General features: G+C 35.7%; 1 protein-coding gene across 1 annotated transcript in view; it reads left to right on the forward strand.

Annotated features, from left to right (window-relative positions):
* The window catches only part of COL5A2 (collagen type V alpha 2 chain), a 148,801-nt gene that overhangs the window by 67,563 nt on the left and 61,425 nt on the right, over positions 1-19,813 (forward strand). Inside the window, exons 2-6 of the mRNA XM_068968767.1 lie at positions 5,926-6,150; positions 8,740-8,753; positions 13,716-13,748; positions 14,746-14,778; positions 16,231-16,284. Coding sequence (XP_068824868.1) covers positions 5,926-6,150; positions 8,740-8,753; positions 13,716-13,748; positions 14,746-14,778; positions 16,231-16,284 — 359 coding nt within the window. The remainder of the gene's footprint in view (positions 1-5,925; positions 6,151-8,739; positions 8,754-13,715; positions 13,749-14,745; positions 14,779-16,230; positions 16,285-19,813) is intronic.

Below are 19,813 nucleotides of genomic sequence, written 5' to 3' on the forward strand. Positions count from 1 at the left end.
TCCAGACAAAACCATAGATGAGCATTGCATGCGCATTCTGTGCAGTTTTAGTTTCACATTTTGGCCACAGTTATTTAGATTTCCCAGTGATACATGGAAAGCTAAGTAGTACCCAATATAAAAGTTTCCTTTGTATTTTTTCCATTTTAAGTAAAGGAAAAATAGCAGCTTTACTAGTTAACTAAAAAGCCCTTGGACGTGAGACAGAAAACTTTCATGATTGTATTGAAGAAACTAACTACCTTTGTACAGTTTATCTAATCTCATTTTATCTGTACTTCTGTGTTTCACTGAAATACTATGTATTGGTTGTCTTCTTTTTACTTTCTCAAATTTCAAGATAAGTTTTCATAATTGATTTTTATTATGTTGCTTTAGAATATTAAGTATGTTATCTTGGTGGGAAAGAAATTCAACTCAGCTTAAATAATCATTGAGAGGTGACTTTATTCAATTGTAAAAAAAATATAGAGAAGGACACAAGAAAGTAATAATTTGTGTAATCATCCTAAATGGAGATTTAAATTCAGACGGTTTATTGGAAAGTAAAAATCTGTAAGTGGATTGAAGTAACAAAAGATGCAAAACTTCACAGGTCTGCTTCTTACTCACCTCTCCACCCACTCAGACCTGGAGGCTGAGGTGGAAAAGTATTGTCAAAGTATGTGACACGAACCCCTCAGCTATCTCTGGTGGCCTCATACGAATCTAATTTTTTAAATGTGAGGGATCAGACAGGGAAAGAGAGATGATCAGTGCAGAGCTGTTGGCACTGAGTCAGAAGGGTCTAAAGGAAGAACTCAATACTCTAACCTCTTTGGCTCTCTCTTGTGATGATAAACAGTGCTTGAGAGCAGAAGGAAGGGAGGGATTTCCTTGGAAGATTCTCCAGAACTGAGTCCAGCAGCTGGGGCTCCGCTGTGCATTGCTAAAGGCAGCATCTGTGGTTTGGTCCATAGGGACCAGACAGGCTGCCCTGCTGCATTCTCTTTGCCCTGTAAAGCATTCTCTGCCCACTTCAAGGGGCCACCAGCTGACTCTGCCATGATTCTAACCCTGCAAAAACTTTTGCAATTAGAGCAACTTTAAATAATGTCAGCCCAGACTTCCATAACCTCCAAAGGGACCTAGACCAAGTGGGCCAGGAAGGCTGTGTGTTCGCCACTCAGTCATGTAGCATATTAGGCTCCTCTGTCCGTGAAATGCTCCAGGCAAGAATACTGGAGTGGGTTGCCATTCCCTTCTCCAGGGGATCCTCCCCACCCAGGGACTGAACCCAGGTCACCTGCTTTTCAGGTGGATTCCTTACTGTCTGAGCCACCAGGGAAGCCAAGGAAGGCTGAAGGACTGCTATTAACTTAAAATTTTTTTGTTTCAAAATCTGAGCTGCTATGACTGATATGGACTTCTGCCTTTCTGGTCACACACAAGTCTAGATGTCAGGGGTACACTTAGCAAGAAGCACCAAGTGACCCATTTCCCTTTCCTTCAAAATAGAGGTCCATAGTACACATCCTGATTATGTAACATTGGGTATGAAGATTACCGAGATGAATACATGTCTGGCTCCCAAGGAGCTCACAGTCGAGTGAGATACAATGATCTGAACAAACGCTTCTCTGAATAAAATATTTAAAATTTCTGTGATAGATGAGCATATTATTTCTTCAAGAAAGTTCTTCAGTCAGTGTCTACAGAATGTTCAGCATAGGCTTAGGAAGGTTTATTTTGTGTATTTTTCAAAATTTTTAGGTAAAGCCCAGTAATTTAATAATAAAAATAGAACTACATCTCTCCTGAACAGTCAAAGGTTTCAATAAGGCCATTTCTATTCACACTTTTTTACACAAGGATAATTATAAAGAAATGTAGCCATAGGGTGTGGCCCATAGTTGTCAAACAGCAATTCTGATGGCTGAGTTTTTATTGTTTATTATAATAAGATGGTGGATTTGGTCTGCCATCTAGTGATTAAGAACTGAATTCTTACAGCCAAATTCCAAAGCACCTAAACTTTGTGAGAAGACAAATCTTTGAGGATGTTTGAGAAACACAGAACAACTGAGTTACTCTCAAACAAAACATGGTCAGATAAAATATATCTCTTCTCTCTTAAGAGATCAGTGCCAAGACGTTTGTGACAATGACTTTGCAATGGATTGATTCAGTTTGTTGGAACATTTGGTAAGAGTGAAAGAAACATGTAGCTTGGAAGATAAAATTTCTGGAAGTTACAACACGATGAGAGATTACAAAATAATGGCAATATAATCAGAAATCTATCAGTCCTCCTCAATTATAGGGAAGTTTAAAAAAATATAAACGGAGAAAAAATACAAGTGTCAAAGTACTTTTGGTTTTGGAGATCTTTTTCAGATTTTATAAGAAATGATTTTTAAACTTCTGGGCCTTCAATAAAGGCTAATGTCAGCTTGCATTAGTTTTATGATTTCTATGGAGGAATCAGGAGGATGGTATTGACCCTCTCAGAATGTCATATAAAAATTCTTAGTTATTTTTAATAATATTGTCATTCATAAAATAATTATGTCATGACTGCTTCACTGCAAATTGGCTGCAATTTTGCTTCCTCTATTTTACTTTTCTTTCCATTTAAATAAACATCTATGTAGAAAACAGAAAAGACAACATAAGCATAAGGTACACAATTGCCCTGTACAAACTTGAGAACTGCAAGCCACCCTGTACTTTCCACCCAGGGTTTCTTTGTACATGTCTTTCATTCAGACACGAACAATGAGAGTTCACTGAGTTTTTGTGCCTTCTGGGATGTGCATGGATTCTGTGCGGGGGAAGAGAAGGCAGGGTTTAGCAGCGAATGTGGTTTTTCATCTCCTTGCCATTTAAAAGCATTCCAACTAACTTTCCACATCATCCTAAATTTAATTATAAATCCTCACGGGGAAACGGACCAGTGATGACTCAGAGTATAAAACTAACTTTTAACATTGTCATTTAAAGTAAGATAGTGGCCCACTTCTTTGTCAGTTGGATTGAGGTCAAAACTGTTTTAAGCTTTCAGGGAAGAAACTGACCTATGAGTTAACACAAGCCTGAAAGAGTGTGTTTTTTTATCCCAACCCTGAAGGAGACACAGAGAGCAGAATAACTCACTCCTGAAGAGGCTCTCACACATTTTAATGATATTTAATCAACAACATCATTGTATGTCGTCTTGTTGTTGTTTGTTTTCCATATTCTCTATTTCCCCATTTATGATTGTTTCATCAGTGAAATTGAGATCCACTTCACAATGATAGTATATATTTTTGAGAGCAGAATGCTTTTAATATTTTGCATATGCAGTACTAGGCACATGCCCACTTCAGTCAGTTCAGTTCAGCCGCTCAGTCATGCCCAACTCTGCGACCCCATGAATCGCAGCACGCCAGGCCTCCCTGTTCATCACCAACTCCCGAGGTTCACTTAGACTCACGTTCATCGAGTCAGTGATGCCATCCAGCCATCTCATCCTCTGTCGTCGCCTTCTCCTCCTGCCCCCAATCCCTCCCAGCATCAGAGTCTTTTCCAATGAGTCAACTCTTCACATGAGGTGGCCAACGTACTGGAGTTTCAGCGTTAGCATCATTTCTTCCAAAGAAATCCCAGGGCTGATCTCCTTCAGAATGCCCACTTAACGCTCTGTAAATACATGTGAACACTTTTGCCTCCCAGGGTGTGGCAAGTGAGAAGCAAGCAAATTGAACTTGTGGTGTATCTCATTTTCAGCCAATGGCACTTAGTCCTTGTGATTAGATATTTCTGTCTTAATCATGAAAGTTAATGAACAAAACCATTTTTTTGTACTTAATGGACTAGCTCAATGGACTATGGGTGTGAATCCATTTCTATGGAAATTGTGTTTTATGGAAACATTCACCTTGGAACTACATTGTTTCAAAGTGACTTTTCATCTACAAGTAGCACTGCTTTTTTGAGGTACTATTTTCTTGTTTTCAAAATAGTTCCACAGAAAAGCATGTTAAAGCTAGATATTTATTTTCTCCTTCCTTGAGCATGCCTATAGTAACACTGGATAGACAGAGCCAATTTTATTTTACTGATGAGCTGCATAGTATGTGATAAACATCTGTTGGTGAAGATTAGACAGATTAGAAATTTTGTGCTTTTCTTATGTATAGCACAAAAGCCAGGATGTGGTGTCATGCTTTGAAAACAATTTTCCATTTACCAAGTATCTGTGATGAGAGACTAAATATGTGAGGCAAAGTATTCCATAGAGCAGTGAGAAGAACGTTATCCAAGAAAAACTTTCTGAAGTTATGAAGATGGGTATTTAGACTAATGTCTCTTTAAAATGAAATCATTTCTGTCTGTAGTTCTGTATTAGCATTTGACTATATTTATTGTGAAAGATATGTAAATGTTACTAAATGTAACTATTTTTTCAAAAACGTATTGTAAATGCATTAAAAAAAATTTTTAGTTTTATTTTTGTAAAGTAGTGGTACAATTTTAGTGAACCATAATTTAGATTCACTCATTCATTCATGTCCATCCTTTGAAAAAGTACTTGTTGAATGCTGATTCTATGCAAGGTATGATGTCAAGCTTTAGAAATACCATGCTGAACAAGATACACTAGTTCTCACTTTTATATTGCCTGGTGGTGGAAATAAGAAAATAAACAAGTAAAAATAAATTAAAAAATGCTAATTGTGATAAACCTTATAAAAGCAGTCATTTTTGCCTAGAGGTTCCATTTTAGTAAATGTTTAATTATCTTGCTTATAATACAAAATGAATGAATCGATGGATGGATGGATGAATGAGTTGTTTAAAGCTTTCTATAAAGCATATCAACCGGATAAAGAAAGTCTGCTTTTAGAGATTAGAGAAGAATTGTGGGGGGCAGGTAGAAAACTGTGATAGTGAGTACTGGAGTTGGAGCTGAGGAAGGGAAATGCAGTGTCAGGCAAAGGGATCAAGTTGTATTGATTCCTTTGGGAGGAAGGGACTGGGAGGACTTTTGAGCTTTAAAAAGGAGCTTTGAATTTAAGTAATTGGAAATGAAAGGAATTAAGCAAGGATCTATGATCCACATTGTGTTTTAAAATACTATAGTTTTGTTTCTTGAGAATCACAATGTTAAAGATGTATGTGTTTATTTTATAGTAAATGTATAATAGAATTGCTGTGTGTATAAAAGTGCATGTATATTTCCAAATCTGCATTAAATTTTAATCTAAATATAGAAAAGTATTTGGCAGATATTATGTAATAGGTTGTTACCATGTTGTCTTGGTCCTGACTTAGTTAATTTCGATACAAAGATAATTAATGCATTGGCTGTATAAGCTTTTCATTTCCACTACAGTTTAGGAAACTACTTTCAAATGTTTAGCGGAAATCCACTCCATGAATGGGTAACCATTAGCTTTTTTTAATCTTAATGCTTAAAATGAATTTAAGTTTTTCTTCATGATATATGAGTACTTATTGTTTTCTGTTGTGGGATTTACTAATGGAAAGTTTCAAGTCAGTTTAAAGTCACATAGGGTTCACCAAACACTGAAATTATGTATTCTGTTTAGGACTCTTCTTTTCCCCCTCTTTTCAAATGGTTTACTTTTATCCCTCAAACATGATCTTACATTATTTGTATCTTCAAAAATGATTTTGGTAAGCACTCTGATTTAGTATACTTTGGATCATTTTCCCTGCCCCCATCATGCTACAATATAAGTTTCATAATAATTTAATTGTGAATTACATGTTTGTCTTTAAATACTAATGGAGTAAGCTCATTTGTGTTTGGCTCCTTAGGAGGCTACCACTTAGCCCAGATATTTTAGAACCCACAATATAATTTACCTTCCTAAATATTTCCCAGATCCTGAAATTTCAGATCACTAACCTCTTTTTTTTTTCTTCTTATTCTAGAAGGATATGGTGAAGAAATAGCCTGCACCCAGAATGGTCAGATGTACTTAAACAGGGACATTTGGAAACCTGCCCCTTGCCAGATCTGTGTCTGTGACAATGGCGCCATTCTTTGTGACAAGATACAGTGCCAGGATGTGCTTGAATGTGCTGACCCCGTAACTCCCCCTGGGGAATGCTGTCCTGTCTGTCCACATACAACTGGAGGTGGCAATACCAATTTTGGTAAGAATGCATTAGGCCAACTCAGAATTTGTCAAGTGACTTATCTTTATAGTTACAGTGTTTTTTGCTCTCAGAATTCAGCAACCCAAGAGAATAATTAAGCTGCTATTCAGTAGTCTTTGGCATAGTAATTTCACTCACCCACTTTAATCTAACAGTAATGAAAAGAAAGTTATTTCTTCTTAAGCGAGGAATTTTTGGGGCTACATGTAAGTGTTTATGTCTAATTTGAGAATTCCTTGTACTACTTATGATGTTCTTTTGTTACCCTATCCATGCTCGTGCCTCCAAGATGTTTGCTGGTTTTCTATGAAGTCCATTAATGTCTAAGAGGAGATCAACTTTACCCTTGGAAATGGAGTAATAATTTCTAATGTAATGTAGTGCCACAGCACCCTGTGTTACACAGGTTCATAAATGCAGAATGCTTTTAATATTGGCTAAGAGAAACAACAGAATGGAATGGGTTTTCTGGAGAAAACAATAATATAAATTATTGGTTCTTAAAGCTTCTTTTTTGGAGAAAAGTGTCTGTGTTTAACAAAGACTGTATTTGAGTATACATGTTAGAAAACTTACATATAAGAGAAACAAGTTCATGGTTATCTGTTTTAGTGAACCAGATAAGATTAATATTAAGCTTTTGGGTTATTTGTTTTAGCAGTCATGAATGGAGGCTTGCATGTACCCTCATCAAGACAGTGTCAAGGCTTTATTTTTTCCCCTAAATTTCACTGTAAATAACAGAAAATATAATGAAGTGCTCAAAAGTATTTTCATGGAAACATTACACAGTAATTTACCAATTAGCCTCTTGGATATCATTCAACAGTAACAGTTGGCCTAGAATAAATACCCAAACTTAACTTTTAGCCACGTAATAAGAAAGATCCCACTTCAGTATTCTTGCCCGGAGAATCACACGGACAGAGGAGCCTGGTGGGCTACAACAGGTGGTCTACATACTACATAGGGTCGCAAAGAGTCAGACACAACTGAAGCAACTTAGCATGCACACAGTAAGGAAGATATAATGGGAGGAATGATAAACAAGGCACTAAAGGGCTACCTGAAGTGGATATGATCTGCACAGAATCCCCAGGAGTAAAGCAAAATTAAACCTGTGGGGATAAGTGCATGTTGAGACAATGGTAGCAAAAAAAAAAAAAGAGCAAAATACACAACCTCCTGCAAATATTAAAAAAAAAGCAAAATATGTGATTTCCTGAAAATAGGTGATTTAGGAAAGCCCAATTTATTCCATGATGAATAATTTTATAAAGTACTGACAACAGTGTTGATACGAAGATACTATAAGGCAAAGATGAAACCGTTTAACTAAATATATGAGATAAAGAACACACCAATAAATATATCATCACAGGACAGATGAAAATTCTGACCAATCCTTATTTCCATTATCACAGAACAATTTAACATTATTAACTGCACCTGAACAATTAGACAAGAACAAGAAGTTAGAAGTTTAGATATTAGAAAAGAGGAGGTTAAATGATCAATTTATAGAAAATATAATTGTGTACTTGCAAAACCTTAGGGAATGGAGAAGAAAATGCTACAAAACAATTTAGTAAGATAGTGCAATATAAAATTAACAAATTAATAGATATACTATATACAATTACTTCATAGAATGTATGTGTGTTAGTTGCTCAGTCATGTCCGACTGTTTGTGAGGCTCTGGACTGTAGCTCTCCAGGTTCATCTGTCCATGGAATTCTCTAGGCAAAAATACTTGAGTGTGCTGGCATTCCCTTCTCCAGGGGATCTTCCCAACCCAGGGATTTGAACCCTGGTCCCCAGCATTGCAGGCAGATTCTTTACCATCTGAGTCACCTATATATTGCTATTATAAATATTATATTTTTATTGCTATTATTCATTCTATGAATATTAATGAATAATAGGAATAACTATATATATTTGTATATTACTTCATAGAATGAGTGATAGGAATAAAAATATCTCATTTATAATAGCAATATATAGGATAAAGGTGTTAAGGATAAACAAAACAAAATATTTAAGATATATCTGAAGAAAACTAGAACACTACTAATTCAAATAATGACTTTAATACGTGTAATGTTCCATTATGTTCCTGGTTAGGAAGACTAAAAGAAAATCCATAATAGTGACCTCTGGTGAGAAGTGAAATGTGGGACATAGAGAAAAGGGGACAAGGAAAATTTTCACTGTACAATCTATACCTTTATTAATATATTTTAGGTTTTTTAAAAATCATGTGAATGAATAACCTACTCAAAAAAGTATAAAAACCAAAAATAGAGAATATTGATTGAAGATAATTAGTTACAATTTTAATAGTTAATTTTTTTCTATATAAAGGTTGTGAAGAATATTCAAATGTCAGAATTTTCCTAAGGGTACATTATTTTGCCTCTTATGAAAATATTGGTGCAAAATAATTTGGATTTCTATTTACTGGTGACAGGGAAAGCTTTTTAAATTAAATTCTGACTCTATAAAAATTATTGAAATAAATATTGAGATTCTTAATAACTATGTATGCATAAAATAATATAATTATTCTTTTATTTTTTATAGGAAGAGGAAGAAAGGTAAGTTTTACTTTGCATAGTTTCATTTTTGTAAATTTAAAAAATTCTAATGATATCTACATAATTCTGGCTTTGAAGAGTTTGAAAGCCCTTTGTAAAGTACCATATGAATATAACTATATGAGCATAGTTTAGCTACTTTGATTATAGATTATAGATGCCTCTATTTTCTTCACTTTAAAAATTTTTATTTATAGATGGTTCTTTCAGAAGGTTGTGAATCCTTAAGGGATTGAGACTATGTCATGTTAATCATATACCTTATATATAATAGAATAAGTGTCTAATTGCAATGCAGTAGACCCTGCAATAAATGTTTAATTGAATGAAGTAAGGAATGAAGAAAAGAAGAAAGAAATGGTGGGAGGGTATTTGTTCTAATTCAGTGGAATTGTGGTCGCTCTCCCATCAATTGAGAAGTAAAGATTTGACTGGGGCTTCTCTGATAGCTCAGTTGGTAAAGAAACAGCCTGCAGCGCAGGAGACCCCGGTTTGATTCTTGTGTCAGGAAGATCTGCTGGAGAAGGGATAGGCTACCCACTCCGGTTTTCTTGGGCTTGCTTTGTGGCTCATCTGGTAAAGAATCTGCCTGTAATGTGGGAGACCCGGTTTCGATCCCTGGGTTGGGAAGATCCCCTGGAGAAGGAAGAGGCTACCCACTCCAGTATTCTAGCCTAGATAATCCATTGAACTGTAAAGTCCATGGGGTCGCAAAGAATCAGACATGACTGATCGACTTTCACACACAGAGATTGAATTAAAAGAATTAATTGAATGACTTGACACACATCACCTCCCTTTCTCTCCTCTTCTTATTGAAGGACCCTGAAATCTAATCCCAGAAACAAGCATTACATTCAACAGGACAAAAATGGGGTGTAGCCAAGACCTTGGTATACCTACTCAGTTTAGCCACTTGTTAACTGGACATGTGTGTGTTAGAGTCGCTCAGTCTTGTCCAATTCTTTGCTATCCATGGACTATAGCAGGCCAGGCTCCTCTGTCTATGGAATTCTCCAGGCAAGAATACTGGAGTGGGTGTCATTCTCTTCTTCAGGGCATCTTCCTGATCCAGGAATTGAATCCAGGTCTCCTGCATTGCAGACAGACTATCGTCTGAGTCACCAGTGATTGGACATGAGTGATCCCATTCAGTGAGAGAGTTCCATCCCCTTGGAAGTGTTCTTTGTTTTCTGGTAAAGTTGAAAAGTATGACATTTGCTCAGTCTTATCCAGATGGGATGGACACAGGAATGAAGAATGAAAATGAGGAGTCATCTCAATTTTCATGGGAGATATTAGACAGCAAATTTAAATTCTTTGCCTTTGCATGCAATGGAAATTTAGTAAATCAATAATTGTACAATTCAATGCAATACTTTCATGATAAGCAAAAGTGATGTCATCAAGGGGAGGTCCTGGTCACTTTTTACATTTTTGGCTCAGAGGGCAATACCCTAAATTCATCTCATTTGTCATAAATATCAGTGAAGCTATTTATATGTCGATATATGTCAGAGGAGAAGGACTGCAAATGCCAGCTCACATTTGGTTTACATTTGAAAGCTAAAAAATTATGAAACTTAAATGTTTGAATATAGCCTGCAAACAGATAGACAGATGAATTAGTAGATAAATAGTTAAACAATCTGTGAAATAAAAAGGAATTGACTGTGAGAACTGCCTTGATGTAATCAACCTAATTTGGGTAGTAATCATCCGGTTTACTGAGGGACAATTGCCAGGCTGTGTCATCTAGTTTACTGCCTCTTTCCAAAGGTGGTGTGGGACAGCTTGGAGAAGGACATCCTCAAAGCAGCTGTTAATTTAACACATTCTAGTCATGTGCTTATCTTCATGTCTCTGCCATTTATTATCAAGTCATCAGAAATATGAGAGCAGAGCGATATTGTATAAACACACTTTGTGCTAGGTTTATATAATATTGATTTTTATTTATAATTTATTCATTCACTCATGTTAAGCACCAAATGATTACTGAACCTTTGTTAAAATCCTGTAGGAGGCAAATAATACAGATGACGTGATGGTGGGAAAAATAACTGTGACTGCTTCTTGTGGTAAAGGCTCCTATAAAAGTGATGAGGCATATCCACATAGCATTAAGTGATGAGTAACAGATGAGAAGTAAACTTAAACTGTAATTCTCATCTGAACATGAATACTTGAATTTTATGTTTCCCAGGGGTATGAGAATCAAATTTAGTAAAGCGATCATTCCACATAAATTGATTTATTCAAAGCTCATATTAACAAAATGACAAATATTTTCATTTTTGACTTATTTCCAAAAGAAGAAATACATAGAATCATTAGATAAATTTGTCATCAAAACTTGATTATAGAACATTCAATCCCATATCAAGTATTGTGGAACAGTAGAAGGCTCGTTTTTCTAATTTTGGCTGAAAGAATTTCTCCTCCCTTTTTACTTGTCTTTCTAGACTTGTTCCAAAAAGGAATTATTCTCATGTATGTGTGTGCTTAGTTGCTCAGTCATGTCCAACTCTTTGTGACCCCATGGACTGTGGCCCACCAGGCTCCTTGGTCCGTGGAATTCTCCAGGGAAGAATACTAGAGTCGGCTGCCATGCCCTCCTCCAGAGGATCTTCCCGACACAGAGATCGAACCCAGGTCTCCCTCATTGCAGGTGGATTCTTTACCATCTGAGCCACTAGAGTCCTTTATTTATTAGACACAGATTTACATGCCCTCTCAGAACAAGTAAAATTCTCTTGATATTTCAAAGAAAGTTTTTTTAAAACTCTTAAAAGGTTAATTTGTATTACTTTCATGTTAAAAACGGAAAGATCTGGTCTAGAAGTTAGCAGGGGGAGGATGCAGAGATAAGCTTCTCTGCTTTGCTGCTCATGTGTGTTGGCCCCTCTTCCTCTAGTCTTTTTGTGGGTGTTTTTCAGCCTCTTGTGTTCTGCCTTGAGGGATCCACCTGCCTCTGTAGAGCCATTTCCAATTCTTCTGAATTCTCAATTTATTCCTGACTTCCTGAGGATTAGCTACCTCAGCATTAGAATCAGCAAGTATGATCAGGGTATTGTTCTGTCATTGAGTCCACGATTAAGACTATCAAGATTGTAAAATAATTTTTTAAATGAAGACAAAATCTAAAAGTAAAATATTGAAGCATTGTTTAGGTAAAACTCAGGTACTTGATGAAAAACTAAGATTGTCAGAATGTTAACAGCGATTATTTCCTGACTGACTATGATATGTACTTTATCTATTTTCTATCATCCTAATACCTTACTATGAACTCCTATTATTTTTATAAACATATGTAAAGACAGTGTATATGAAAGAAGTTAAATAAAGTAGAATTCATTACCCTTGTTTTTCCTATAGTTTGGATATAATTCCTAATGCATTCATTCTCTATAATTACCTGGGAAAAAGCATTTTTATAGTGTATTAATGATAATTACTATATTAATTTTATTGGGAACTTCTGTGTGCCCAACTGAGAATATAAAGTAGATAATTATTACCTTGGGGAGACCAATATCTATTGGAAGACCAATACTGAAATAAATGATACAAGTGAATATGTGATAAAATAGAGATATGTGTGTATTAGTTGCTCAGTCATGTCCGACTCTTTGTGATCCCGTGAACTGTAGCCCACCAGGCTTCTCTGTCCATGGAATTCTCCAGGCAGGAATACTGGAGTGGGTTGCCATCCCTGTCTCCAGGGGATCTTCCCGACCCAGGGGTTGAACCTGGGTCTCCCACATTGCAGGCAGATTCTTTACCATCTGAGCTGCTGGGGGAGTTCACAGTAGAGGTATATAAAGATATAATTCAACCAATGTTATTTAAACAACATACTCGACATCATGCTATAAGAATACAATTTTTGAAAATCTAAAGTTCTAAGAATCAAAAGAAATTCCATCTATATCTGTGGTGTTAAGATATAGATACAAAGATGGTGTTAAGATAAAGATAAAAGCAAATTATGCTTTATTTACTTTGAGTTATGATAGTTTCTTGTTATTTTCTATTTTCCTGTTCAAATAATTTTTCTAGGTTTTCCTTAGATATTGAGAATTACCTAATATCATTATGTCTTTTATTTTCTTTTCTTTTTTTCTTTAAAAGATGATCACATATCTCTTGTTATTTCTCATAGTCTTCCGTGAGTTTAAAAAAAGAAAACGATGGCAGGTGTTTTGGGATTGGCATGTGATAAGTTACTAAAAACTAAATGGCATGTAATATGAGTGTGAGAGTTCAAATATAAACATATTTCTGGATTTTGTGCTTTCAGTCTTTGGGTGGTTTTTCCTATGGTGCTTTGACTTTACATATTTTTAATCACAAGCCTTTCTTTGTTGTTAGTTATATTTCTTATTTTTTTAAAAAATACTTATTTGTTGCTTTGGGTTGTGCTGTGTCTTCACTGCCCTGCACCGGCTTGTCTCTAGTTGCGGCGAGTGAGGCCACTCTCTAGTTGAGCGGCAGGGTCTCTCGGCAGCGGCTTCTCTCGCTGCAGGGCGTGAGCTCCAGGTGCTCAGTCTCAGTAGCTGCCGCTCGCGGGCTCAGTATGCAGTGCACGAGCTTAGTTGCTCCGTGGCGGGTGGACCCTCCTGGGCCAGGGATCAAACCTGTATCCCATCCACTGTACCACCAGTGACATTTCTAATCATCTCTCTGGGTCTGACTGCCGTAAAAACTGAACGGAAACTTTACACATTTCACACAGTGGATTAATTTTATTTTCATGTTTTTGAGAGAAGCAGTGTTTTTTTCTTGAATACAGTCTGACCAACTATTCTAAAATTGATTGTTAACCTTTTTCTCATTTTATTTTTTACCTTTCTTATATACAAATTTCCATTGTTCACATGGAATATTTTGATATAACATGTTAATGCTCAATAAGCCACTATATTTTGCTAATTGCATTTTTTTTTTACTTCATAGGGACAAAAGGGAGAACCAGGATTAGTACCTGTTGTAAGTATACATGTATATACATTTTTCATGTATTTGATAAACTTAGTTATAGCATCGTTGTATATTATTGCTTATATACATACTTTCAAAAATAGGGAATTTAATTATTTTATAACCAAACTTTTAGTATAAAGCAAGCAAAATAAAATAGATCAATTCTTAATATGATATTTCATGTTTATTTTTCCTGACTTTTATTTATTTTCCCATGACTAAAGGTGTAAATCAAGCTTTGACAAAATTAAGTATATTGTATGTGAATAGAAAGTGATAATTAAGATGTATATTTTTGTAGTATATTTAGCTATATCATCCAAATGGAGAGGCATGATTTAATGTGCCACACTTCTGGAAATATGCTATGTTATTATCATGATGTAAAGTCCACAGTGTATAGAGTTCTTAAGAGTTATCTAGACTTGGAGATGATCATAAAGTATGTCATTATGTAGGATGAAAGTTCTTCACTATTCTTCTTGCTTTTAAAGGAGTTATCATTTTGTTAAGACAAAAGTAGAGCATGTTGATTTATTTGACAATATTTGCATTTTTGCTTTGCTTTTAAATTGACTTGTTTTTAGCAAACATTACCTAAAAAGTGAAACCATTCATATTGGTTGTGTTCATTTAAAAGCACAGTGCTAAAGGTCCTGTATTAAGCACTTCCTAAATATTTATTTGTTTGTCTTCACAACAGCTCTGAGAGGGAGTTAATTTCATAATCATTATCACCATTTTACAGAAGAGGAATCTTAAGTGCAGAGAGGATAATTAATTAGTTCAAGATCATACAATTGGTAAGGGTTGGAGTTAGGATTTGAACGTAGGTTTCCTGGATCCAGCATAAGAAAGTTGGGGATGGAATGGGCACCAATTGCTAACATCCATTTGTTCTAAAGTAATAACCGGGCCTTTTGTTCTTCTTATCCATTCGACTATTGAGTTTCCAAAACTCTTTGAAACTTTCTCTCTGCGTGTTGTCTCGTTTATCGTTTAGGTGACAGGCATACGTGGACGCCCAGGACCTGCAGTAAGTAGTTGCCTCCAGTATTCATGGTATTCTTGAAGTTCTTTGAGATACTGAATCTTTATGGATATTATGTCCACGAAAAGACAATAGATTATAAAACAATGATGTGCTTGGTTTCTTGAAACATTTTGTTCTGAAACACCTTAAAGTTTAAACATTTCTTTGCAGCAGTGAATGAAATTGATGAACCCTATTTAGGTTAACTGTACTCATTGAAATTAGGGCATATTAGTCTTGTTGACAATGATTAAGGATAGACTACTTTTATCTATTTCATGAAATAAACTGTTAATTTCATCTGTTATTAAAATTAAATCAATAGAATTTGATATTATTGATATATTTTGATATATTCTATTGTAATGTTTACTATTACATAACAGTATATTAATATGTATTATATTGGTATAACAGTAAATATTACAGTAGAGTTTGAGAAGATATACATCAGGATGGCATATTTCTGGTTCAGCATAAAAGACTACTGATTTCAGGTTTGGATTAGTGGTAGCATGCACAGGTAGCCAGATGTGTAACACACACACACACACACACACACACACACACACACACACTGCTGTAAATTTTAAAGCACATTAGGTCAATGTAAGTGAAATACTGATATACTTCAACAGACCTGCTGTAGTCATTCTGAAGCATTTGCTTTTAAACAACATTGTGTTTTGGATTGAGTAAATGCACAATCAAATTTTTATAACTCAGTTGAAACTCTTTTGAAGAGAAATAAAATTCTCCTGGCAACTGCCATTTTCTGGGGAAAAAAGTTAATTTAAGATATAAGCACGAAATGCCAGTTTTGAAATATAATAATCATTTGTTATTTTAATGGAAAAATAACTGCAATTGCAGTTACCATTTGGAAAATTCTTGGTGGGTTTTAAATTTACAATGGAGATGAGGCAAAGCTAAAAAATGATATTGGATACTTGAAGGAACACAAGGTAGGAACAGAAAAAGCTTTTTTTGCCATTGCTTTCATCAGCAACTTGAGTAGCAATGAATAGTTTGGGATACCATGTACCAGCATGAATTCATACCTTTCCTTAGAAAAATTGAAGATTTGGAGTTTGGACAATAATGTAGTTCTCAAAATTTGAATTCTAAGTTTTTGTGTCTAAGACAAGAGAGCAAAAAAAAAAATGATCTTTGCAAATTTTCAATTATTGTTTGAGCTAATTCATACAACTCATTGGGTATGATGTTGTTATATTTACTTCTTCACAAGTCTTTAAGCTTCAGTGTGAAAATAAACAGCCTTTCTGTATACACAGAACTTTTATACATACATGGCTTTATTGTCTGTATTCTTCAGCTGAGATTTTAAAATAGATGACATTTCTGTTTTTCGGTTTTCTTATATCAGTAACTTTTAAAGCAAAATTAACTGAAGTATACATGTTTTACAGACATAACCATCATTTTCTGTTTTAGGGACCACCAGGATCACAAGGACCGAGAGGAGAGAGAGGCCCCAAAGGAAAACCTGTGAGTTGACAGTGGAGCTCCCTTTTTGTGAACTTTAACAAGTAAGCCCATCCATGCCAAGTTCCGTGGATGCAGCAAAGAGCCAGTGGCACTTTTCCTTTCTCCCTTCTATTAAACATGACATAGAATTCAGGTCATGAAGTGATTGTGCATTGATCCTGATTCAGAGGAAAGTATCACATGCTAATAATTACCTATGATCTCTCAGATGACACAGATGATATCCATGTGTCCTTTATGAGGTCAAATTAAAGTAGAATCTAAGGAAACATACCGAATACCTCATACTGTTTTCAGAAGTTTTAACTCATGAGTAAACAGTGCCAACAATGCATCTTTGAGAGAAAACACCCAAGCTGTGTGATCTGTGGTTGCTCCAGGAATAACCAAATTGGATAGAGGAAAAAGAAATTATTAGAGGACAAAATTTTCTTTCAAGTGGTTTTGTAATGAATTTATTTCCCAAGTAATGCTGCCTTTTTCATTGGGCAGCTGCTGCAAAGCTAATCAAAGGAGTAATTTTAAACATCAGCAAATTCATTATCATAGGGAATACCTTTAAATTTAAATAATCAACTCTATGTTCTTGAGATAAGCCTTGAGATTATTATATAATACATGCTAAATGTTTTCTCTTATTAAGAATTCCTATTATAGCAATCATTTTTCTCTTTTATATCTTACCCTCAAAATTTGTCTTTTATAGATCAATAGCAAATACTTAGATGAATTTGTGTATCAAAAATAGATTCAGATGAATCTATCATTATCTTATGTTTCAATCTGAAAAATTTCTGCTGTTTAATTTTCTGTCTAATGATATCTACTAAGATATAACTTTCTACGGATTTTTAACCTTCCAAACATGTACTTATCCATATCTAAATGGGAAAAATAGATGAGCAAGGAAGCAACAAACCACCTTAAATATATAAGTAAGGAAAAAAAAACATATTCTAGATCATGTTACTAGGAAGCCTTGGCCCTGGTTTCATCTTTGGTACTGTTTTTCGCTTCTACTCATTTCACCAAGAAAGGGATGATGCCAGTACTTTTTCCAAACTGCAACTGAAGTTATGGAAAGTATTTGCAGGCATGCAGGTAAATGACAGTGGTCCCAAGGAAGAAGGTCATAGCCACGTAGGCGGACAGTAAAGCTGGTTTCCGATTACCTCATGGCCCATTCTTTGACGGTGTTCTGCCATGCTGCCTCACCAGCATTGCCAGCTGAAACCCTGCTGGTGGATATTCGGATGTCTGTCCAGAAGTCTGGAATGTCAGAGGCAGGTGGAACATGACTTCAGCTGGGTAGATGGTGGGGGTCATGTAGGAAAGGTTATAGCTCGATGTACTTGTGCCCAGAATAACTGATAAAACTGAGTCCTAAGTGTAGGTGGAAGCTGCTGTGAAACTCATGGGTGAGATTACAGAATTTCTTGTTAGGGGTCAATGAATCTACTCCCCACTCTCTTTGTCTTCTCTTTCCTTTCTCTTCTCTTCTCGACTTAGTATGTGATAAGCTCCCTTTCCTGTCTTGGTTTAGTCTGAGACAATCAATGGAAAGTGTGTGTGTGTGTGTGTGTGTGTGTGTGTGTGTGTTAAAAAGAGTGAGAAGTAATTATTTATTTGGAATTGAGCCAGACAGTTCTGGTCGATACCCAAGTAGGAAATCTGTCCTCTCTAATCCTAGCAAGCAGTGGTGTGATGGCCAAGTGTTTAATAACTGATTCATTAAAAAAAAAAATGCCTATAGCTTTTGCTGATTTCTCTGGTGTAAATACTTCCACCACAACTTTTCCCAAGATACTGGCATGATGTCACAAATGCCTACAGGCAGAATGTTTTACCTCAGGTCCTAAGACTGGCTGGTCCTAAGATCCTTACGTGGACAAAAGCTATGGATGCTGCGATATAGGCTGGTAGTGCAATCATGTATGACACTTTTCTCCCCTTTGTTACCATCAAACGTTAGAGAAAGCTCATAAAATAGAGCAGTTCCTCACTCTTCACACCACTGATGTTTGGGGACAGATAATTCCTTGTGTTTTGTAGGATAATTTGGCAGCATTCTTGGTGTCGACCCACTAGATGCCAGGAGGAACACCTGCCCGCCCCCCCCGCCACCCGCCATACACTTGTAACAAATAAAAATATCTCTTGGTGCTGCCAAATGTTCCCTGGCAGTGGGGAGGGGAGCAAATTGCTCAAGACTGAGAACTACTGATACAGAGATCCTCTCATGAAGCTCTCATTACTAGCCAGTGATCATCATGATTCTCGCTCACACATACCCTTAATTTTAAGTGTACTGTCCTGGTAACTTCATACTGACAAACTAGCAACGTGTCAGGAGATGGACGGCAATCAATGGTGTGCTGAGTTCTAATTGCGCCTGTCACTTAAGCTCTATAGGTCTCTTTCCTCATCTGCAAAATGGAGAATATACCAGTTATTACTAACTCTCATATTTCATAATGTGGGTGTGCGTGATATTACTAACTATCAGTGAGAAAAGTTCTTTCTGATTTGGGGGCATTATTATTCCTATTTGTGAATGTTTAAACGTTGCCACCTAGTGACAATCTACAAGTACTTTTTATTGTGGATTGTCTCCTGAGACAGTGAAGTAGCCTGTGGGTGGGGAAAGAATGATTATAGAGAGAATGCTTGCCTTCATACAAAACTTTTGTGATTCATCACACCTGGAAATATGAAAATATGTATTTTGATGTGTTTTGTGGTTATAGTTTTTGGTTTAAATATTTATCAGTAAAATATCATATATTATAGGCTGTTTTCCTTATTTTCACTTACAGTCTTGCTTATTATGTTCACTTAGTTTTCGATGATTTTCACAGGTTTTTATTCATTTTAACCTCAATTTGTATAAAAGTAGATCATGTCGGCTATTTAGAGGAGATAGCATGGAGGCATAGAATGCATCATGAAGTCAGTGAAAAAGTGGGCTATCTTCAGAGCAGACTTTGAAACAGGATTTTTAATCACAGAGGGCTGGGGAAAAGACCCAATTTTTGAGGATTAATATTACCCAAACCTCTCTCTACTCCCAGTGACACTAAGTGTAGTTTTTGGTTTTGCTTTGGAAATCTCTTTGGGAGCAGAGAGAATGTTTTAGCTCAGTTTTTTGTATTAACAATACCTGATTATTAACTAGCAATTTCACATTTTAAAAACACATTAAGTTTTCCACACATAGTGGTCTGAGTAGGTCAGACTGCTATGTTTTATATGCCACCATTGACAGCATACATTTCCAGACCATGGTGTCACATTTGTATGATCTAGAAGCCTTAGGCAGCAATGAAAAATTAGCCTCCATTATGTAATACAATGAAAAAAGAGTAGAGTGAGTAGTCAGTTTCTGAGAAATCAGTTTTCAAAATGTTTTTTTCAGGCTGTTATCTACTTCTGTTTGAATAGATAAATTTCCTTAATTATGCCACTACTCCAATAAGTAAACATGTCAAACAGAGTATTTGAATATATAAGAATATATATTAATTAAATT

The sequence above is a fragment of the Capricornis sumatraensis genome, chromosome 3 (assembly GCF_032405125.1).
Source record: "Capricornis sumatraensis isolate serow.1 chromosome 3, serow.2, whole genome shotgun sequence".
In the NCBI taxonomy this organism is placed as follows: Eukaryota; Metazoa; Chordata; class Mammalia; order Artiodactyla; family Bovidae; genus Capricornis; species Capricornis sumatraensis.